Genomic DNA, 18777 nt, shown 5'->3' on the forward strand with positions numbered 1-18777 from the left:
GCGCGGAAGATTGAGGAGTTAATCATGATGTTCGAAGCACTCCAGAATGCGTGTGGTGCGGAAAGATAGCCACCCTCTACCACTCCACATGGGGCTGTCGGGCAAGCCCGACAGAGCCCAAAGTTATAAACCCGTCAGTCGAGCAGTGGGAGGAGCTTCTGTCCAGCTCCGACCCGCAAGATCAGCTTGCGCTGGTTGAGCGGGCCGAGGAGGCATCAAGAACCAATGGGATCATGTACCTAGGAACACCACCTTCTACTCAAGACCCCAACCCCTAAACCCCGTCCCATTCTGCGGAATAAAGTTTTATACTACTATACTACTACTACTAATCATGATGTTCATAAATAGTGCAGGTTTACAAAATACGCACAGCAAAAAACCAAGAATAAGATAGGAGACTGCAAGACGAATACAAAGAATACACTAGCAAAATACAAAAAATATGAATACACAGAATCCAAAAAAAAAATGCCAAAACAAAACACCCCAAAAAAAGGAGGCATCAAGAATTCACAAAACAAGAGTGTCAAGCGAAATTTGATAACAGTTGTAAACTAGTCAGAAGCAGAAAGCCGGTAAGAATTACAGGCATCATGGTCACCGCAAAAGTGAGCTTATGTGCACACTGACGGGGGTAAAAACGGTCTAATAACTCAGTCAACGGTTCTTTCTTTAGAATAAGTGTCCCAATCTAAATCCCCCCCCCCCCCCCCCCCGCCCCACCCCTCCCCGTCCCCCGCACACCACCCCATGGATCTCTCTAAGAGCTATACTTGACGTCTTCGAATCTGAGATAGCGCCGGATCTCTCTCATGCAGAGCGCGTCGAGGCTGTCCAACTGGGCTCGTCCGTCTTCGCGCGGGTAGCACTCGATCCGATCCCACACGACGCCGACGAGCCGCATGAAGACGTGCAAGTCGTTCTTCAGGCTGCGGATTCCGTCTCGGACCATGTCGGCTGCCTTGGCGTCGGTGACACAGAGCACCTCGGCCAGCTCGGCCATGAGCGCAGGGTTCTTCTGGACAGTGTGTAAGGCACCAGGAGTGCGCAACCTGTTAGAAGGAGAATACAGGAAAATATTTTTTTTAAACTCTTTCCTGAGTTCTCCCCGGCTGATAAATCATTGACAAATAGTCAGACCACATCTTGGCGCCGTCTCCAAACTCATATATTCCAGAACCCGGTTATGCGTAGTCTTTATTACCCGGGACAATATTCAAATGAAGGCAGGGTATGTATCTACAAAGCGGGTCTGAAGCATATTAGCGGGAAATGCCCTCGTGCCCCTCTAGAGGGTAAAAAAATTAGTCGCTTCACCAACGGGAATCTCTCCTACTCAGCTTCGATACGGAGACAGACGAAGATGGTACAACTGGCCGAAGACGCCGCCAGGAGCCTAGACCTTCTGGCCGTCGTTTAAGCGAGGGGCCAAAAGCCCCTAAAACTGTTTGAAATAAAAGTTTTACCAACCAAAATCTCTCTTTGGCTAAACCGATGATAGAAATACAAGAGACAATTATAAAACTGCGTCAAGGAAAGCTTCAACAACTGTTGGCTCTGAGTTATGTGTGCCCTATTAACCGCGGCGTAAAAGCTTTAAACGCCATCTCCTTTTGTTTTTTTTTCACTTGATACATGTGGCTCTGCCACCACAATATCTGGGTGGTTAGTATGCGCGGCTGGTGATCCCGGCAGCGGCCGCGGAATTGCGATGGAGGCGATATTCTAGATTATCATGTACACTCTCATGTACACTCTCATGTACATTCTCATGTACATTCTCATGTAAACTTCTTAATCTCGCGTACCCATCTTGCCTTGTAAGAGAGAGGTATGCTGACCTCTCCTGGACTGTAGACAGTTACCGCTAGCGGTCATTGGTTATCTTGTTTTCATATTTACATGCCCTATACCCAAGCCCATTTCGTCTTGATTTCGACTAGAATATCATTAACCCGAGTTTGTCCACGAATCCGCTCTGCTCTTCTCCTATGTTTTAACGCCTGGCAGAGAAATACAGCCGCACAAATGCTGTGTGAACAAACACCATGCCTTGATTTCAAAAGAAAACTTTGCGCAGATTAACACAGGGCGGGAGAGAGAACCACGCACACACACACGAGCTCAGCAGCCCAAAGCTGAGAACGGTTGAATTATACACTCAGGGAGCACTACTTCGAAAACCCGTCCCCCTTGCGCGTAGGAATTTAGCCAGCTTGCGCACAGGCCGTAATTTTAGTCTCGCGATTCTCGCCTAACTCCTGAGCAAACGTGAAGAAAAATTACTCCTTTCAACGAGCGCCATGTCGTGCAAACGACCGCTTTAAAGTCATGTCCGAAACAGTTTGCCCGCCGCTTATAAATGAGCGAGCATGCAGCAGTGACACTATAAATGAGCAATCTCGCACGTACCTGTCGCAGTGGGCACCTGAGAGGAATTGAGAAGCACGTGACACCAATCCGAAATTTTGATGCACCCTGTCTAAGATCGGCCGAACGCGGAAGCCTACCTCCCAAGGCACGGGGTCAAGTCCGACATCCGTGAGTGTGTAGTTGTCTTCGATGCCGTCAGCAAGGTAAGCAACGAAGTCTCTCATCGTTTTTCCGAGCGAAAACACTCCTCTGCGGATGTTCTTGCTGCCCCTGACGGCGTCCGCAAGGCGCTTTGCCCCCTCTTCACTCAACGAATCTGTCCGTACGCCGAGATGTACCATGCTGGTGTTTCCTTCCAATGCCTCTATTAATGTGAGGCAGTGTCCCTGAGTCTCTGGATGCGAGTGATCCAATGTGGATGATTCGAGGGTAAGTTCTTTGAGCGTTCCTGTTTCCCGAATGAAGCGAGCGATTAGGGAACAGACGCATGAGGTAAGCGTATGAGAGTCACAGGACAGTTCCAAGGAAAAGATGTTAGCTGAAAGCAAAAAATTTGACAAACACTCCAGTGGCGCTAGGTTTGCGTTTGGAGAGCCAAAACGAGTCAACTCCTGTTTGGTTAGCTGAAATGACACAATTTTTTCTGCAGCGCAATTCTGACGCAGGTAATTATAGACTTCGAGGCACTCGTCTCGGTCATTGTCCTCAACATCAATTATTACTTTCATTGCATTTCGCTTCATGGAAAATGACTTCAAAAACAGCTTCCAGTGGTCACTGTCCCACATGGCAAAAGGCAGTTGAAGTTCTTCCAGTGTTTCACTTTCCCCGAAAACCGTGGCCGAGCAGTTCAGGAATCCCCTTTTAGACTCCAATTCATCAGCAACACTTAATCTCAATTTGCACAGCACATTGTTTTTGGCACCAACGTTCTGCAATAGGTCTGCGCTTGCATGACCCGGGCTGATATCTTCGAGCTCTACCTTCAAAAGTGACTGGTTGTGCACAAGCGCATCCAGTACCGCCGTCAAGTAATGGTCGGAATCATTGCTCATTCCTTTCACGCTCAAAGCAGTAAGCTTACATCGGTTTCTGAGAAAGTCTGAGAACTCCTCGCGGCATGGTGGGGAAGCCGCACTAATGACGCTCGAGTTGATTGACAGTTCCTTCAAGGAGAAGTTTGTTTGCAGTGCTTTCAAAAACGAGTCTGCATGCTGAGAACGAAAGCGTAATTCAGACATCTTGAGGCAAGACAATGAATTGCTACACCGCAGAAGACTGGTTAGCGAGTCCGCAACGCTTGTGGAAATGTCTCCCCTGCCCAGGAACACTAGTTCTTCCAGGTTTCTGAGCTTTGGTATGGTCATGCAGCGCAGCTCATTCATCAGTGTCCATGTGAGGAACGTCAGAGTCTTGATGGAAGTACTTCGCCGCAGTGCTTCGCCCAGGTCTGCCTCGTCTCTCTGAGATGTTAGAAAAGGGTAGTCGAAGGCACCGATACAGCGGTGTGTTGCGATGAGCCACCGGAGAAGGCCTATTTCGAATCTGGGAGGGATCGATTTAAAGCTAAACCTTGAAATGGATAGCTGTCCTACAGGTCCCCGTATCTCACGCAGCTGATACCCTATGTTGAAGAGGAATTCATTGCAGACACCGAGCTGGTCGACGAAGTGGCAGGTTTGGTGACGGGTAGCTGTGCAATGCGGACGGTGCTTCAAAGCTACCAGAGCCAAGCGTTCGAACTTCGGGATGCCGAACTGCTTTGCCAGCTCCTCCGGATCCGGTGGAAACACTCCATTTTCCGAAGTTGAATGGTTCGCCATTGGACCTGCGGGCAACATTAGTGTGCATTACATCGCAGTGGAAGTAAAGAGCATCGATACTTGCCCCCTATAATGTTTAGGCTGCACCGGCTGTTAACTATTTCCTCAGAAGAATATTTTCGTAGTCATTGTCATGTGCTGCTCTCATATTTAACTTTGGTTTTGTTGACGGAAGTTTTACGAAAATAATCCAGGAGAAAATGACTGTAATACACTAAGGCGGTGATAAAAATGTATTTTTCAATTATCGACGCAATATCCCTATTTAACGTACTTTAAAAATCTTTATGAAATATAATACATAGACGGATGACTTCCACTATCAGTAAGCACCACATAAATACAAGCGCTCACTTCTGATTCATGAAGGGCCACTCTACAGAACGTGAACTTTTGCTGCAGGAAGAAGAAAATCGGAGTCTTTTGAGCGTCAAGAGTGCACTGTGCGTGTGTTTGTGGTCAATACAAAAGCATTTGACTGAATTAATCCCCATAGCTACTCTGAAAAATTGAGCCATTACGATTCCGACTAGTTTTTCATCAATTATTACAATCGTATCTTCAACACCGCAAGCAGAAAGTATGCATTAACAATCATGTTCCGCATTTCAGCAATATAACATGAGCTGTGCCTCAAAGAAGCATACTGGGGCCTCTACTCCTCTGTTTATATAAATGATGTAGTTAACATAACATATAGATAATGCCACTAAATACATCACTTATGCTGATGACGCCACATTGCTTTTCGCTGCGCGAGATTCAACACACGTAGTAAACTATGCCAACCGTGTTTTGGCAGGACTTACCTTATGCCGCACTGCAAACTCTCTTGCAATTAACACAACTAAAACAAAAGCCGTGTTATTCCGACCGAAAAACCGCACAATAAAAAATAACTTAAAATTAAAATACGAGCATCATTAGTTGAAATTGTCTTTCAAATTAAATGTCTTGGCGTACTCCTTGAAGAACATATGTCCTGGAACATGCACATAAATTTCGTCGCAGCCAGGAGTTCGTGCGTGTGCGGCATACTCGAGAAGTCGCAATATTAACTACCTAGAAGCATCAAACTCATAATTTACAATAGTTTACTCGCGTCCCACATTAACTGCTGTCATTTGGTCAGCCCTTTTCTGTGCCAGTTATGAAGACGCTATCCTGAAAATCTCACCCGAGATGGCCTACCGAATCCTCTGCTGCATGCGCCTGTGTTGCCCACCTCTTTTAGCGCACTCCATTGCCAGTGCAGTGATTTAAAGGATACAAACTACTTACACTCTGCTCTTTCCACTGTTGCGAAAAGGAGCCCGGAACTTGCAGGGCTTCGAAGGAACTACTTCTCAACGCTCATTACCGTTGTGAACGAGACATCACAAACGACAGTGCCACTATATGCTTAAATCCCAGGAAGCAAGGAGTAATTTGCTGTCTTCTTACAAATTTACTCTAACTAGGGGGATTACCATAGAAACTTGACCAACTGTGTTGCCACTTAGCATTATTTATCAGTTCAGCCTCAACCTACCATATGCTAGTCATCCAGGTTACATTAATTTGCAGAGCGACTGCTCCAGCGAAGAGGAGCACCGGCGTTCGATCACCAGACCAGGAAGAATTTTTTTTTTTAATGCACGAATTTTCTATGGAAGCTGTATAACTTTCCTTCGCAGCCGTTTGGCGGCGCCTGGATGAATGGCAATCAGTAGTTTGCTCCCTTATTGGAATGCACGCCACCTTGGGGGATTCCCGTAAACATTTGAGCAATCACGTACATCTCTACGACGAATCTGAACCATTCGGAGAGTGTCATATTAAAAAAGAAAAAAATATTTTATTCCAGAAACGTGGCTCCAGAATGAGCCCAGCAATTTTCGCAAAATACAGGCGTGAATTTCTTATAGCAAGCCCGCTTCCTGAATAGTTTTTCTGGCTTTAGTCCAGTTTAACTATTTTACTCCTCAAGCAAAATCAACAGTTTCTCGTTTGTGATTAGCAAGTTAGTATCTAGCGCGGGCAAATAAGTGCATTCGCCGATACGATACGCAAAACGTTCTCGCATACCGCTGTTCCACACTGTGCCATCAAGAGCGGATTTTGCGCACGAAGCCGTCTCAATTCTTTCCTTAATAATGGCCGAGCATAGAGGTCGCAGCACTCGAACCAGAGCCAATGGTGCTTAGTGTGTCAGCTCCGGCGGAAAATCCTTGGCATCAACGGAAGCACTGAAAAATCGTTGACTCGACAAATCCTGCCAGCCACATAAGAGACGAATGCGAGGCTTAGAGAGGGCGAAAAACTGAAGCTGGCCTATCACTGTCCACCAAAAAGTTGCAGCCGTCTGAAATGCACGCTCGCGATGACATCACAGCCTTCAAAGCGTTTCAGGAACCGTCGCTTCAGCGCGCGACAATCTAAACCGACCCGAATGCTCATGATTCACGCGGGAAGGCATCCGCGGAGGAGGAAGGAAGTGCAGGGGGACAAAAGCAAAGGACAAGATTGCTGGAGGGGAGGCGAGCCAACTTCCTGCTGCGGTGTCTCTTGATAAAGATGTAGTACGTGGTGGTCTCTCCATATACAGGGTGTGTCGCCTAAAACTTTGCCCAATTAATAAAACAAGGGCTTTTCGAGTTCTAAGAACGTTTTTAGGCATAACTTTTTCAGCGGTGGAGTACATCAAAATATAGATAAGAAGTTCTAACCAGCATGCTGGTTAACTAATATTGAACAGTTAACGTTTGAACTATTACTGTTGGAATTCTTAATTATTGATTCTCGTATTGTCCACAGCAATGCCAATACCAGTTTTGAGAGTTCCGAAAACACAATTTCCTTGGGCGCTGTGGCGCAATAAATGCTTGCTACAGAACGTCAAAATGCATGCCCTTCGGAGAAGCTTGGAGCCAAAGCAACCTCTCTCCTTCACGTAACCCAGCGAAATGGGAAAAATTTGTTCGGCCAAAGCACCTATGGTAACTGTGTTTTCGAAGTTCTAAAAACTTATATGGATGGTACAGTGGGCTACATGCCCCTGAATGATTATGGAGCCTAACACTGATAGTTAAAAAGTTAACTATTACGTATTAGTAACCAGGCTGCTGGGTAGCACATCTGAGATCCCTTCCTATATAATACACCGCTGACAATGCTATGAAGAAAAAAGCGCTCACTTAACTCCGAACTTGTGCAGGGTCTAAGGTTAAACACCCTGCATAAGGGCTCCTCGCCCATGTTGGCGACGTTTCCTGTTGCTACTGAAACGCGAAGCCCGTACACATTCCCGGCGTCGCCGTTCCTCGCAAAGTAGCTACGCAGTGAGTACGCTGTCGCATTCTAGTTCGCTTCAGTACGACCGATTACAGCGCGTAAAGGAAACCCAGATGGGTTGCACGCTAAGTGACTGAAGTGTTATAGAATGATAACAATGCAACGCTTCGTTCACCAAACCCGACAAGCTGGTTTTTGTGAAGGTCATTCAAGAATTGCTCGCATACACGCAAATCCCATTGTTCACCGCATTTGGAGCTCAATAGTATGGAGAATTTTGCGCTGCGACCACCTGTACAACTTCGCCTCGTAGCAGTGCTGAAGCTCTAACAGCTGCTCAATTCTTGCAACCGCAACTGCCAGTACAGTGCCTCTCATTTCAAGAGGCTGAGAAATACGGCAGTACAGACCGTGAATAACGCCTTCCCGTTCAAAAGCGCCCTCGAACATGAACAGAGTCTCTGAATATTGCTTCGGGAAAGCTGACGTGCGGGTATAAAAATGCGTCTCCGATACGGGACCTGGAGTGGCAGCGTTTGCTAGAACGTACGAGTTGTAGTAATAGCTGCAAGAAATGGTTGCGCACAGGAACCGACATCCTCATATCGGAGAGAATATTTCTCAAACAGTGCGATACAACTAACGTGAAACATCGAGTCTGGGCCAACCTTTACGGTCGGTAAGAAAGTCGCCGCTCAAAGTAGTGCTCCTTTTATAGCGATTAATGCCACATTTCAGTTCTAAACGATTCGTGAAGCATTTCTTTCGCCAATGACAGTTCCAGCCGCGAATCATAAAACTCACTCGTATAGACACGGGCCCATAGAAGTAAAAAACAAAGAGGCTCACGAACAATGTCATCCTTGGCAAAGGATTCTGCGGACCTGTATTCGGGTTCGTCGTGCGTGCACTTCTGGGTGCCGCCTCAAAATATGGCACAGGTTGCGCGTACGAGCAGATCATCGTCGTAATTTGGGAGTAGTTGTGATACACGCAGTGGCTAAGTCAGAATAGAACGAAAGTCACGTGAGACTTACATGCGATTTCATAAGGCAGCCAACAGAGAAAGACCGCACCGTTCCTTCGACACGCCCGCCAACGCAGCTGGCAACTGCACAAGAGAACAAGTGAGGCCAGCCGCATCGGCCGAAGGCGCCACATCCGCTACGATTGGTACCCTTTCCTATCTAGAAAGGAAATTTTACGTTTATACGGTATTCCTGCCGCCGTCTACGGGCGGCGAATAGCAATCAGTGAACAACTCGAAGGAAAAGGCAAAGCGCGGGATATTAAAACGCTGAAGAATAAACCGCGTAGGCTGTGAAGCGCCATTATAAAAAGTCACATAGAAAATATGTCTCCTGAGGGAAACGTATTAGTTGAAATGCACACGAAACAATTTTGATTGGTGATTAGCGAACCGGTGTGCGGGAAGAGTGGCGATGGGCTACGGTTCACGGGGGGACTAGATATGTTGTACTTTTTTTTTTGTGATTGAGCGCTTACTCCTTCAGTCGAATGCTGCCGTCAAGTGAAACGAAATGGAGAATCAACAATGGATTCAGATAAAATAAGGCCACAATCTAAGTGTACGTTGACGAAAGGCAAGATTGAAGGCATAGGCTTGCTCCATAATTCAGACCACTTGCAAGGAGTTTCAAAGATCAACGATTCCTTTCTCAATAGAACAGATCTAACATGCGGCGGCCCAGCGTCAGAGAGTCTACTGTCGGAGACGAGAGAAAATATATATTGCCATTTTCTGGCATATTTTATTCTCGATCACAGAAACAGCGGCATAAGAACTCACAATAAGGGAAAGTTAGGGCACCAGCGACAATGCCGACGTGCTGTGTGATAGCTTGGGCGCTTTGCTGCTCGCAACATACTTACTGTCGCACATCTAAAGATTATGAGCACTCGCCACGCGTAAAGCTGAAATTTTTACAAATAATCATCAGACACGCGACTATGTAAACCGACCCGAACGCTCATGATTCACGCGGCAAGGCATCCCCGGAGGAGGAGGGAGGTGCGGAGGGATAAAAGCGAAGGTCACAATTGCTGGAGGAGAGGCGAGCCAACTTCCAGCAGCGGCGACTCTTGACAAATACGTTGTCGGTGATGGTCTCTCCATATGCAGGGTGTGTCGCCTAGAACTTTCCACAAGAATTAAAAAATAGGCTTTTTGAGTTAGATGAGCGCTTTCTTGGGCATAGCATTCTCAGCGGTGGAGTCCATCAGGATACAGATAAGAAGTACTAACCAGCAGGCTGGTGAACAAATACTGAATAGTGGACATTTTATCAATTACTGTTGTAATTCTTAATTATTGATTGGCTTATAGATCATACAAAGTAATACCAATACCAATTATGAGAATTCCGAAAAAATTCAGGGGGCACTTTGACTGTCTAAAGTGGGTAGAGGCGGAAGCGTTTTCCGCACCACCTTCGCTGTTTCTGTGGCACCGGTGGCGTCACATATAATTGAGTACTAATTACTAAGTGATGACAAATCACTAATTAATGGTTAATTACTGATTAATGCTTGAATACTAATTAACTGCTAATTAATGATGCTTAAGCTTCGCCTTTAGGAGTGGAACGCGACAGCGCGTTGTAGCGCTGCCAGGGAGTCCACGGAACACCACCCGTTCAGCGCGATGCCTTGCCCTTTGAACGCAACGCTTTTTGAGGAAAGGAAATGGCGTAGTAATTCTCTGTCATCTCGGTGGACACCTGAACCGCACCGTTGAGGAAGGGAGGAAGTGGGAGTGGAAGAAGATAGATAAAGAGGAGCCGTAATGAAGAAAATGAAAATTGTATTTGAGGAAAGGAAATTACGCAGTAACTGTCTCACAAAATTCAGGGGGGGGGCACTTTTTTGACCTAAAGTGTGGTCACTGATGCCCCTAAGAGTGGAACGCGACAGCGTCTTGCAACGCTGCCAAGGAGTCTTTAGAACGCCATCGCCCATTCGGTTCTACGCCTCGCTCATCAGTAAATTGGTTTTTGAGGAAAGGAAATGTATCTGTCTCTCATTTGTCGGTGGACACCTAAACCTCGCGGGAAGGGAATTTAGGAGGATGAGAGTGAGTGAAGACACCGTATTCACTAGACGCGCCTTTGTTCATTCCAAACCATCGAGCTGGCATGGGTCTTATACAATGGAGGCCAGGGACGCGACGTACTTAAGCGTGTGAAGGCGATGCAGGTGCCGCCAAGTGCAAAAACTTTTTTCTTTAAATTACATACCGGAACACTACCAGTAAAGGAATTCTTGGAAAGGAAGCAGTTATTTCTACCTTGGGGATCACATTGTTTAATTTGTAAACAACCAGAAACAATAGACCACGTTTTTTTGCACTGTTGGGAGGGGGTATACTTTTGGGACATCTTGCAACGGACTTTAAAAAAGGAATTTCCGCTTGACGCTCATGGTATTCGGTACTTGCCTGTAGAGAGTGAGGATGGGACACCATTCGACCTCATTATGCTAATGGGCCTCCATTGTATTTGGCGCTCCAGAATGGCAGGATATCATTGCGATCCTGATGCACGGCCAGCACGGATCTATTTTCGGGAGTGCATGCATAAGTATATTGAAGTTCAGAAACTTGCTCCTGAAGCTCCCGAGTGGCTCGAAAGAGTCGAGCCTTTGGTGACGCTTAAGGAGTTTTAATATGATGAAGCCACGCACCCCCGGGCGGATAGTGTTGTTAATTATTGCTCATTGTGCTCTGTAAGTGTATTTGTGTACTGTGGTTCTTGCCGAAGTCAGGCAATAAATAAAAAAAAAAAAAAGCTGGCATGGCGGAGTGGATAGCATACTCGTCTCTCACGCCGAAGACCGGGGTTCGATTCCTGAGCTCGACCAATTTCTTAATCGGTTTTATTTATTTATACGGCCTGAATAGTAAAGCTAATTAGGCTAATTTGGTAATTAAGCAATTATCTAAGCTCAGTCCCACTTAATTGGAGCATCACTATACGATCCCTTCAATTGGTTGCATGGTTACTAGCAAAGTACAATTGGCCCCGTTTGAAATTCGCGCACTGTGACGTCACGGCCGTTTCCACCAATTGAAAAGCGTGACATTTTCTGTCGACAACTGCTGCTTACAACGATGAGACATTAAAGGCTTCCGCCTTAAAACGCAATTTTTCTGGGCGCTGTGGTGCAATAAATTCTGGCTTCGGAACGTCAAAACGGTACAAAATGAGATGTTTTTCCCGCGGAAAAGGAATACAGTTGAAGCACAATAAGAGCGCCGGTCGTGAGGGGCAGCGTCGCAGAGAAGTTGTTATTGCAGAGCGCGAGCGTTTGTGTCGCTGACAGCCTGTCCTACACTGTTCCATAAGTACGTACGGTATGCTTTAATTTTCATCCTGACACCGCACCTATTTACTAAGTTCGCTTGCAAACAGCCATATCGGCTTATTCTAGCATACAGAACGTGCCTATCTGCGACGCACTGTGCCAATGTGCGCAGACGCAATCCCCAAGCTCTGGCTCCTGCGAGCGCAGCATTGGCGTTGTTGGAGAACATGTCAGTCTCTGTGGTTTGCCCTGGGACCGCTCCAGTCGAGTTTGGCGGCTGTTGGCGATAAGCAGTGCCAGCGGCGAAGGATATGGTTTAGCCAGCAATTAAGAACGAAATGTGGCTGTACAAGTTTCAAGCGTTAAACATAGCTGACTGATTTCTTTCCCAGCTCTGTACCTGCACAGTCAGCGGTGTGTTTCTCCTGGACCTATGCGGCCGTTTAGTGTTAGCTAGCAGTTAAGTGCATAGCGGGAACAAAAATTCATGGGGGCACTTTGTTGACCTAAAGTGCGGTGAGGCGAAAGTTTCAAGCGCAGTGTTGATGCTTGTGTCACTGATGCGTGGTTAACATGTTAAGCTTCGCCTCTAAGAGTTGAACGCTACAGCAAATCGCTACGCTGCCAGGGAGTCTACAGAACGTCATCGCCCGTTCGGCTCTACGCCTTGCTCGACGGTAAATTGGTTTCTCTCTCTCTTGCATATCTCGGTGGACACCTTAACCTCACCGTAACGGCAAGGGAGGAAGATGGAAATGAACGAAGACACCGTGTTCACTAGACGCGCCTTTGTTCATTCCAAACCATCGAGCTGGCATAGCGGAGTGGTTGCGTGCTCGTCTCGCACTCCGGAGACCCTGGTTCGATTCCTCAACTTGACCAATTTCGCACTCGGTTTTATGTATCTATGTGGCCTGACTAGAAAGGTTAATCAGGCTAATAGGTTAATGAAGCAATTAACTAAACTCTGTCCCACTTACTTGGAGCATCACTAAACTATCCATTTAATTGGTTGCATGGTTACTAGCCAAAGTGCAATTGGCCCCGTTTGCAATTCGCGAACTGTGACGTCACGACCATTCCGACCAATTCAAAAGCTCGACATTTCTGTCGACAACTTCTGCTCACAACGATGAGGCATTGAAAGCTTCCGCCTTAAAAGTCTAAAGGACGCGATGTTGCTGTGACGCGCTCCAACGTACACTTTCCTCATTCGCATTGCATACTAGCGGTGCAACGAGGTGCTTCAGGTGCAACGCACTTCTCTCCTTCTCTTCTTGTCTCTCTTCCTCATGTTTCCTCTCACCTTCTCCTCTCTCTCCTCCACCTTTCGTCAGACCCGGTTTTCCTTGGGCCTTCTCCGCATCCGGCGCCAAGAGTCGGCGGCCGCGGGCCCCGTGCGGACTGTTCCGCGTTGCATGATCCGCTGTTTTTTTTACGCAACTTGGACGCAACCACGAGGCGCGCGAGGACGGCGGCCGTAACAGGCTTATAGTGGCGTTGGAACCGAAAACGCAGCCTCCATAGTGTCCCACATAGCTTACCAGCCTCATCAGTTGCCTAGCATAGGTCTGTTCCAGACTTTAGAAGCCATATCGAGCGCCTATGCGGACGCAGACTTGAGTAATACGCTCTGTTCGCTCTTTCCATCCCTTCCCAACTATCTGGGCGCCGCGGCCGCTGTCGACGCCCGCAGCTTGAACTGCTTGGCGTTCCCTTCAGTACTGCCGCTTGACACGGCTTCTTGAGCCTGAAGCAGACCTATGCGAGGCAATTACGAGGAAACTGGCGTCGAATGCGCCCGAGTGGTGCTTTCATGAAGGCGTAGATAAATGAATATTTACATTCTGATTAATTTATAAACAGGTTGTCATGAAACGACACTAAATTTAACAGTAGTGCATCTTTAAATAAAGTCAAGCATTAATAGATGTGCTGATTCATCGGCGCATAACTGGATTTATACCGTACCACATCAATGCCTTCATTTCCAGTGGTGCACAGTTATATTACTGAAGCTTCGATTTCCTTTCCATCACTATAGAACCTTTCATATTCAAATAATTTTTTTTAGTTGATTCAATTTCTTTTCCATCTCTTTGCACCTTTCATAGTCGAATGATTTCCTTTTTCTAAACTTCGCTCATTAACCTTAAAGCTTCTATCGGAAGAAATTCTGCTGAGCCTACATCTACAAAAACCTTCTGTTGTCGCAAAACAGTTTCTGCTCAGAAACACGTTGCCATATTCATCGCTTTTTGCATTTTTTGGTGCCTTCGCTTAGGAGAAATCAAACGTTTTAGTTAACCTGCAGTTATCCTATTAACTAGGATCCCCACCTTGATGTCCGACTCAGCGCGGCAGAGACGAGGTACAAATCTGTTTCCTTCAAGATAATACCAGGAGCAAGAACTGTCTGATTGTGGCTAACTCCAGTATCAGTCTCGCGGTTTACGAACTGAGTAGATTTCAGGTGATCAGTCGTTTTTTTTTTTTTTTTGAAGTATGACTCCACTCGGAGCGTTGTACGACGAACGGTGGCATCACAATTTTGATGCGAAACTCTCGGAAGGCATGCTACTGAAGGAGAATATTTCATCGGTTCGAATCCCTGTCGCACGCTAGTTTTAACGAGCTCATCTAAGGAGGAGGAGGAAAGAACTTTACTGTCCAAGAGAATTCTCGTTACCAGCACCTGTAATTATAAGCAAGAAAAAAATTTTATGAGACCACCACCTCGAACGCAGTACGACAAACAGTTGCATCGCATTTTTTATACAAATGTCACCACATGAATGACATCACATGGAGGACTGGCTGTGGTGTTACATTTTCTGAATTAGCGGTGCTCGGCTTGGTCCTGGCGTCATACGGCCGCTTCATGACACGACTTTTTTTTTTGCTTGCTGCGATTTTTGTACCAAGTGCGAGTACACGCATGCACACACAAACACACAGCCGGCTTTTTTCATAATGGCACTAGAAATAGTTTCGCATTGATAAATAGAAAGTCTAGTATGTATGAGATTTTTTTATTTATGTTAGCATTTTTGGCGGGTAAGATGTATTATTTGTCCCGTGGATTGCGTGTGCTGTCGCTGTGATTTGTTGAGCGTTGTGTCGATAGTTAGCGATTTCTTTTTTTTAGTCATGTGCAAAGGAGCAGCCGGCGCCAGAATCGAGCTCCAACATCTCCCTTTATATCCATTCAAATAAAAATATATACAGGATTGATTTCCGGGAACGAAGCCCTACAACTGAAGGCTAAAGGTAGCCTCTCGACGCGCCAGCCAGAATGCGAGTGAAACCAGACAGCATGGCTACAGGGGGCGTGGCCTAGCTCTTCGGGGCTGGGATATAGGGGTCACGCCAGCCGAGATGACGGTTCCTTGCTAATGGAGTATCTCTTGCCAAAGCCGTAGGATTATGCGAATATTCAAAAATTTCAAACGGCAACTCAAAGTTCGATTAGGTGATTCGAATGAATCAAATACCGTATGTTCAAAATTATTCGAAACCAATCGGTTATATGCTCAAGTTTTCGAACATGTTTGGAATAACTGACGGTTAGTTATTTTAATAAGGCATATCGTATTTTTCTTCCGCGACAATTCCAATAACACAGGCCAGTCACGCCACGTATGATGCTGCCGCGATCGGTACATGCACTTTATAGAGGACTGAGCGCCGCAGTGCTGCTCATTCGAGTGGCTGTGTTCATAATCCTCATACGTGGCCTCAGAGATTGGACGACGCGGCACTGCCCAAGCACGTACGGATAACCCGATAATAATGTATGATCTCGGAGGCCATGCTTCGGAAGACGTGCTCCCTGTAGGGAGGGCCCCATTACAAAGCGAAGGATAGTCCTTGGAGGGCTATCCTAGAGAGAACGGTGGCAATAACCTTGTGCTGGCCCCGATCGGAAGTACTGGAGAGTAGGCGCTCCCAGTAATCTAGGGCTACCTGTGGTGCGGGAGGATGTGGGGATGAGGGGCAGGTGAGTAGTATCTGCAGAAGGTGTCCAGGTTTGCCACAGAGCTTGCAAGTGGAGGGAAATTGATCACGAAAGCGGGCGTGGAGGACATATGGTATGGGGTTGTGATGGCAGCGACTGTGGCTCACCTTGAACCTGTGGGCAGGGCCGTGCATTTTCCTTATAATTCTTTCTTCATTCGCAACAACAACAAGATCGTTGTAGTGCGGCCTGCCTCAAGGTTATTTTTTTAATTTTATTGCGATAACAAGGGATATGCACAAACACTGGACTGATAGCTACAAAGGCTAGCAGCCGGTCCGATACAAAAATTACTCTGAGCTCAGCCGCACAGCGTGGAAGAGTAAAGAGTTAACCATGATCTTCAAAATAGTGCAGGTTTACAAAATACGCACAGCAAAAAATCAAGAATAAAATAGGGGACTGTAAGAAGAAGAATACTAAGTGTACACTAAGAGATACAAATATGTGAATACACAGAATACAAAAAAAAACAAATGTCAAAAGATGGTTGGTTTATGGGGTTTAACGTCCCAAAGCGACGAAGGCTATGAGAGACGCCGTAGTGGAGGGCTCCGGAAATTTCGTGCACTGACATCGCACACTACACAGGCCTCTAGAATTTCTCCTCCAAAGAAATTCAACCACCGCGGCCGGGATCGAACCCGCGTCTTTCGGGTCAGCAGCCGAGCACCATAACCACTGAGCCACCGCGGCGGAAAATGTCAAAAGAAAACACCCGAAAAAATGAGGTATCAAAAATTCACAAAACAAGAGTGTCAAGCAAAATTTGATAGCACTTGTAAACTAGTGAGAAGCAGAAAGCCGGTGAGGATTACAGGCATCATGGCCGCTGCACAAGTGAGCTTATGCACACTGACGGAGGTAAAAACAGTCTACTAACTGAGTTAAAGGTTCTTTCTTTAGAATAAGTGTCCCAATCTAAATCCCCCCCCCCCTCCCCGTCCCCGCACACCACCCCATGGCGCTCTCTAAGAGCTATACTTGATGTCTTCGAATCGGAGATGGCGCCGGATCTCTCTCATGCAGAGCGCGTCGAGACTGTCCAGCTGGGCTCGTCCGTCTTCGCGCGGGTTGCACTCGATCCGCTCCCCCGCGACGCCGATGAGTCGCATGAAGACGTGCATGTCGTCATCCAGGCTGCGGATTCCGTCTCGGACCATGTCGGCTGCCTCGGTGTCGGTGACACAGAGCACCTCGGCCAGCTCGGCCATGAGCGCAGGGTGCTTCTGGACAGTGCGTAAGGCACTAGGAGTGCACAACCTGTGACATTGAGAATAAAGGAAAATATTTTTTAAACAACCCTTTTCCCTAAGTTCCCCCCGGCTGATAAATCATTGACAAAGAGTCAGGCCACCTCTTGGCGTCGTCTCCAAACACATATATTCCAGAAAACAGTTATGTGTAGTCTTTATAATCCGGGACAATATTCAAATGAGGGCAGGGTATGTATCTACAAAGCGGGTCTGAAGCATATTAGCAGGAAATGCCCTCGTGCCCCTCTAGAGGGTAAAAAAAATAGTCGCTTCACCAATGGGAATCTCTCCTACTCAGCTCCGATCCGGAGACTCAGACAGAGACTGGCCGAAGACGCCGCCAGGAACCAAGACCTTCTGGCCGTCGTTTAGGCGAAGGCCTAATGCCCCTCAAACTGTTTGAAATAAAATTTTCCCATCCAAAATCTCTCTTTGGCTAAACCGATGATAGAAATACAAGAGACAATTATAAAACTGCGTCAAGTAAAGCTTCAACAACTGTTCGCTCTGAGTTATGTGTGCCCTATTAACCACGGCGTAAAAGCTTTAAACGCCATCTCCTTTTGTATTTTTTTTTCAGTTGATACATGTGGCTCTGCCACCACCGTGGCTGGGTGGTTATTATGGGCGGCTGGTGATCCCGGCAGCGGCCGCCGAATTGCGATGGAGGCGATATTCTAGATTCTCATGTACAGAGCGATGTCAGTTTACGGTGAAGAACCCTAGGTGCTCGAAATTACTGGAGCACTTCTCTACGCTGTCCCTCATAGCCTGAGTCGATTTGGCACGTTAAACCCAAAAAACTTGACACCTAAACGTAACCCCTCTTGCTTTGGAATAAATATTCAGGCTCCACCATCACTCGGTCGTAGGGAAAGCAGGCAAACGGGGGAGAGGAAATATATACAGTATTTAAGCTTTTTCATTAAATCTAGATATTAAATGTTATGGCGCGATAAATTTGCGAATTTTTACTGAGTGACACCAGCGGAACGTAGAGGGCGCGGTTCGCGCCACGCGTTCCTACGAGAAATGGTCTTTGCGAGCGGCCGGTAGTAATGGCAACGATACTGGGGATGATGATTCTGTGTCTTGAAACGCGCGCTGCCTGTGTGAGGTTTCTTGCGGAAAGAGTCTGTCTCGCAACTCAGCTTTTATTGTTAGGAGGTGGATATATATTTATGCACACAAATAAAAGCGGGACATGTGCGGAAGGCACGCAAGGCATAAAAGGAATGGCAAAATACAACCTGTAAAAACAAACAAAAACGAAAAACATTAAACCCACCATAGTTATACTGACGCCGCTACCTCCAAAAGTGACACACTCCGAATTTAAATGCTATCTCTTTGTCATAGAAGAGGATGAACGCACTGCCAACACATATATCTTTTGGTCAAATATTTATGGGAATCCCCCAAGGTGGAGTAAATTTGTAATAAGGGAGTAATTACTCATTGGCATCCACCCAAGCGCAGCCATACGGCTACAATGGAAAGCTATACAGCTTTCTCAGAAACTTCGCAGTTAAAGAAAAATTCGTCCTGGTCCGGGGTTCGAACCCGGGACCACCGCTACACCGGAGCAGTCGCTCTACCAACTGAGCTAACCGGGACGGCAAGCTTATGGTAGGGCGAGAGCGAATTGATCAATAACTCGAAGTGGGAACAATGTTGGTCAAATATTTAGGGGAATCCCCCAAGGTGG

The 18777-nt window shown here is 46.7% G+C and overlaps 2 protein-coding genes across 4 annotated transcripts in view; both read right to left on the reverse strand.

Moving 5' to 3' along the window:
- Positions 1–761: 761 nt before the first annotated feature.
- LOC149346764 (uncharacterized) lies at positions 762–10565 on the reverse strand. Its single transcript, XM_089586677.1, has 3 exons — positions 8510–10565; positions 2416–4204; positions 762–1055 (listed from the first exon to the last, which is right to left on the reverse strand). Exons 1-3 carry the CDS (start codon positions 8631–8633, stop codon positions 764–766), a joined length of 2205 nt encoding a protein of 734 aa, XP_089442803.1. The 5' UTR covers positions 8634–10565; the 3' UTR covers positions 762–763.
- A 119-nt stretch (positions 10566–10684) lies between these two features.
- The window catches only part of LOC149346765 (uncharacterized), a 52323-nt gene continuing 44230 nt past the window's right edge, over positions 10685–18777 (reverse strand). For 2 of the 3 annotated variants that reach the window (XM_089586679.1, XM_089586678.1), the window contains exon 3: positions 10687–17076. In XM_089586679.1, the coding sequence (XP_089442805.1) occupies positions 16785–17076 (292 nt within the window). In that variant the 3' untranslated portion in view covers positions 10687–16784. Of the gene's footprint in view, positions 17077–18777 lie in introns of all 3 variants that reach the window. The other variant, XM_089586680.1, reaches the window with a different exon arrangement.

Source organism: Amblyomma mixtum, chromosome 4 (genome assembly GCF_055824585.1).
Source record: "Amblyomma mixtum isolate Tamu chromosome 4, ASM5582458v1, whole genome shotgun sequence".
Taxonomy (NCBI): Eukaryota; Metazoa; Arthropoda; class Arachnida; order Ixodida; family Ixodidae; genus Amblyomma; species Amblyomma mixtum.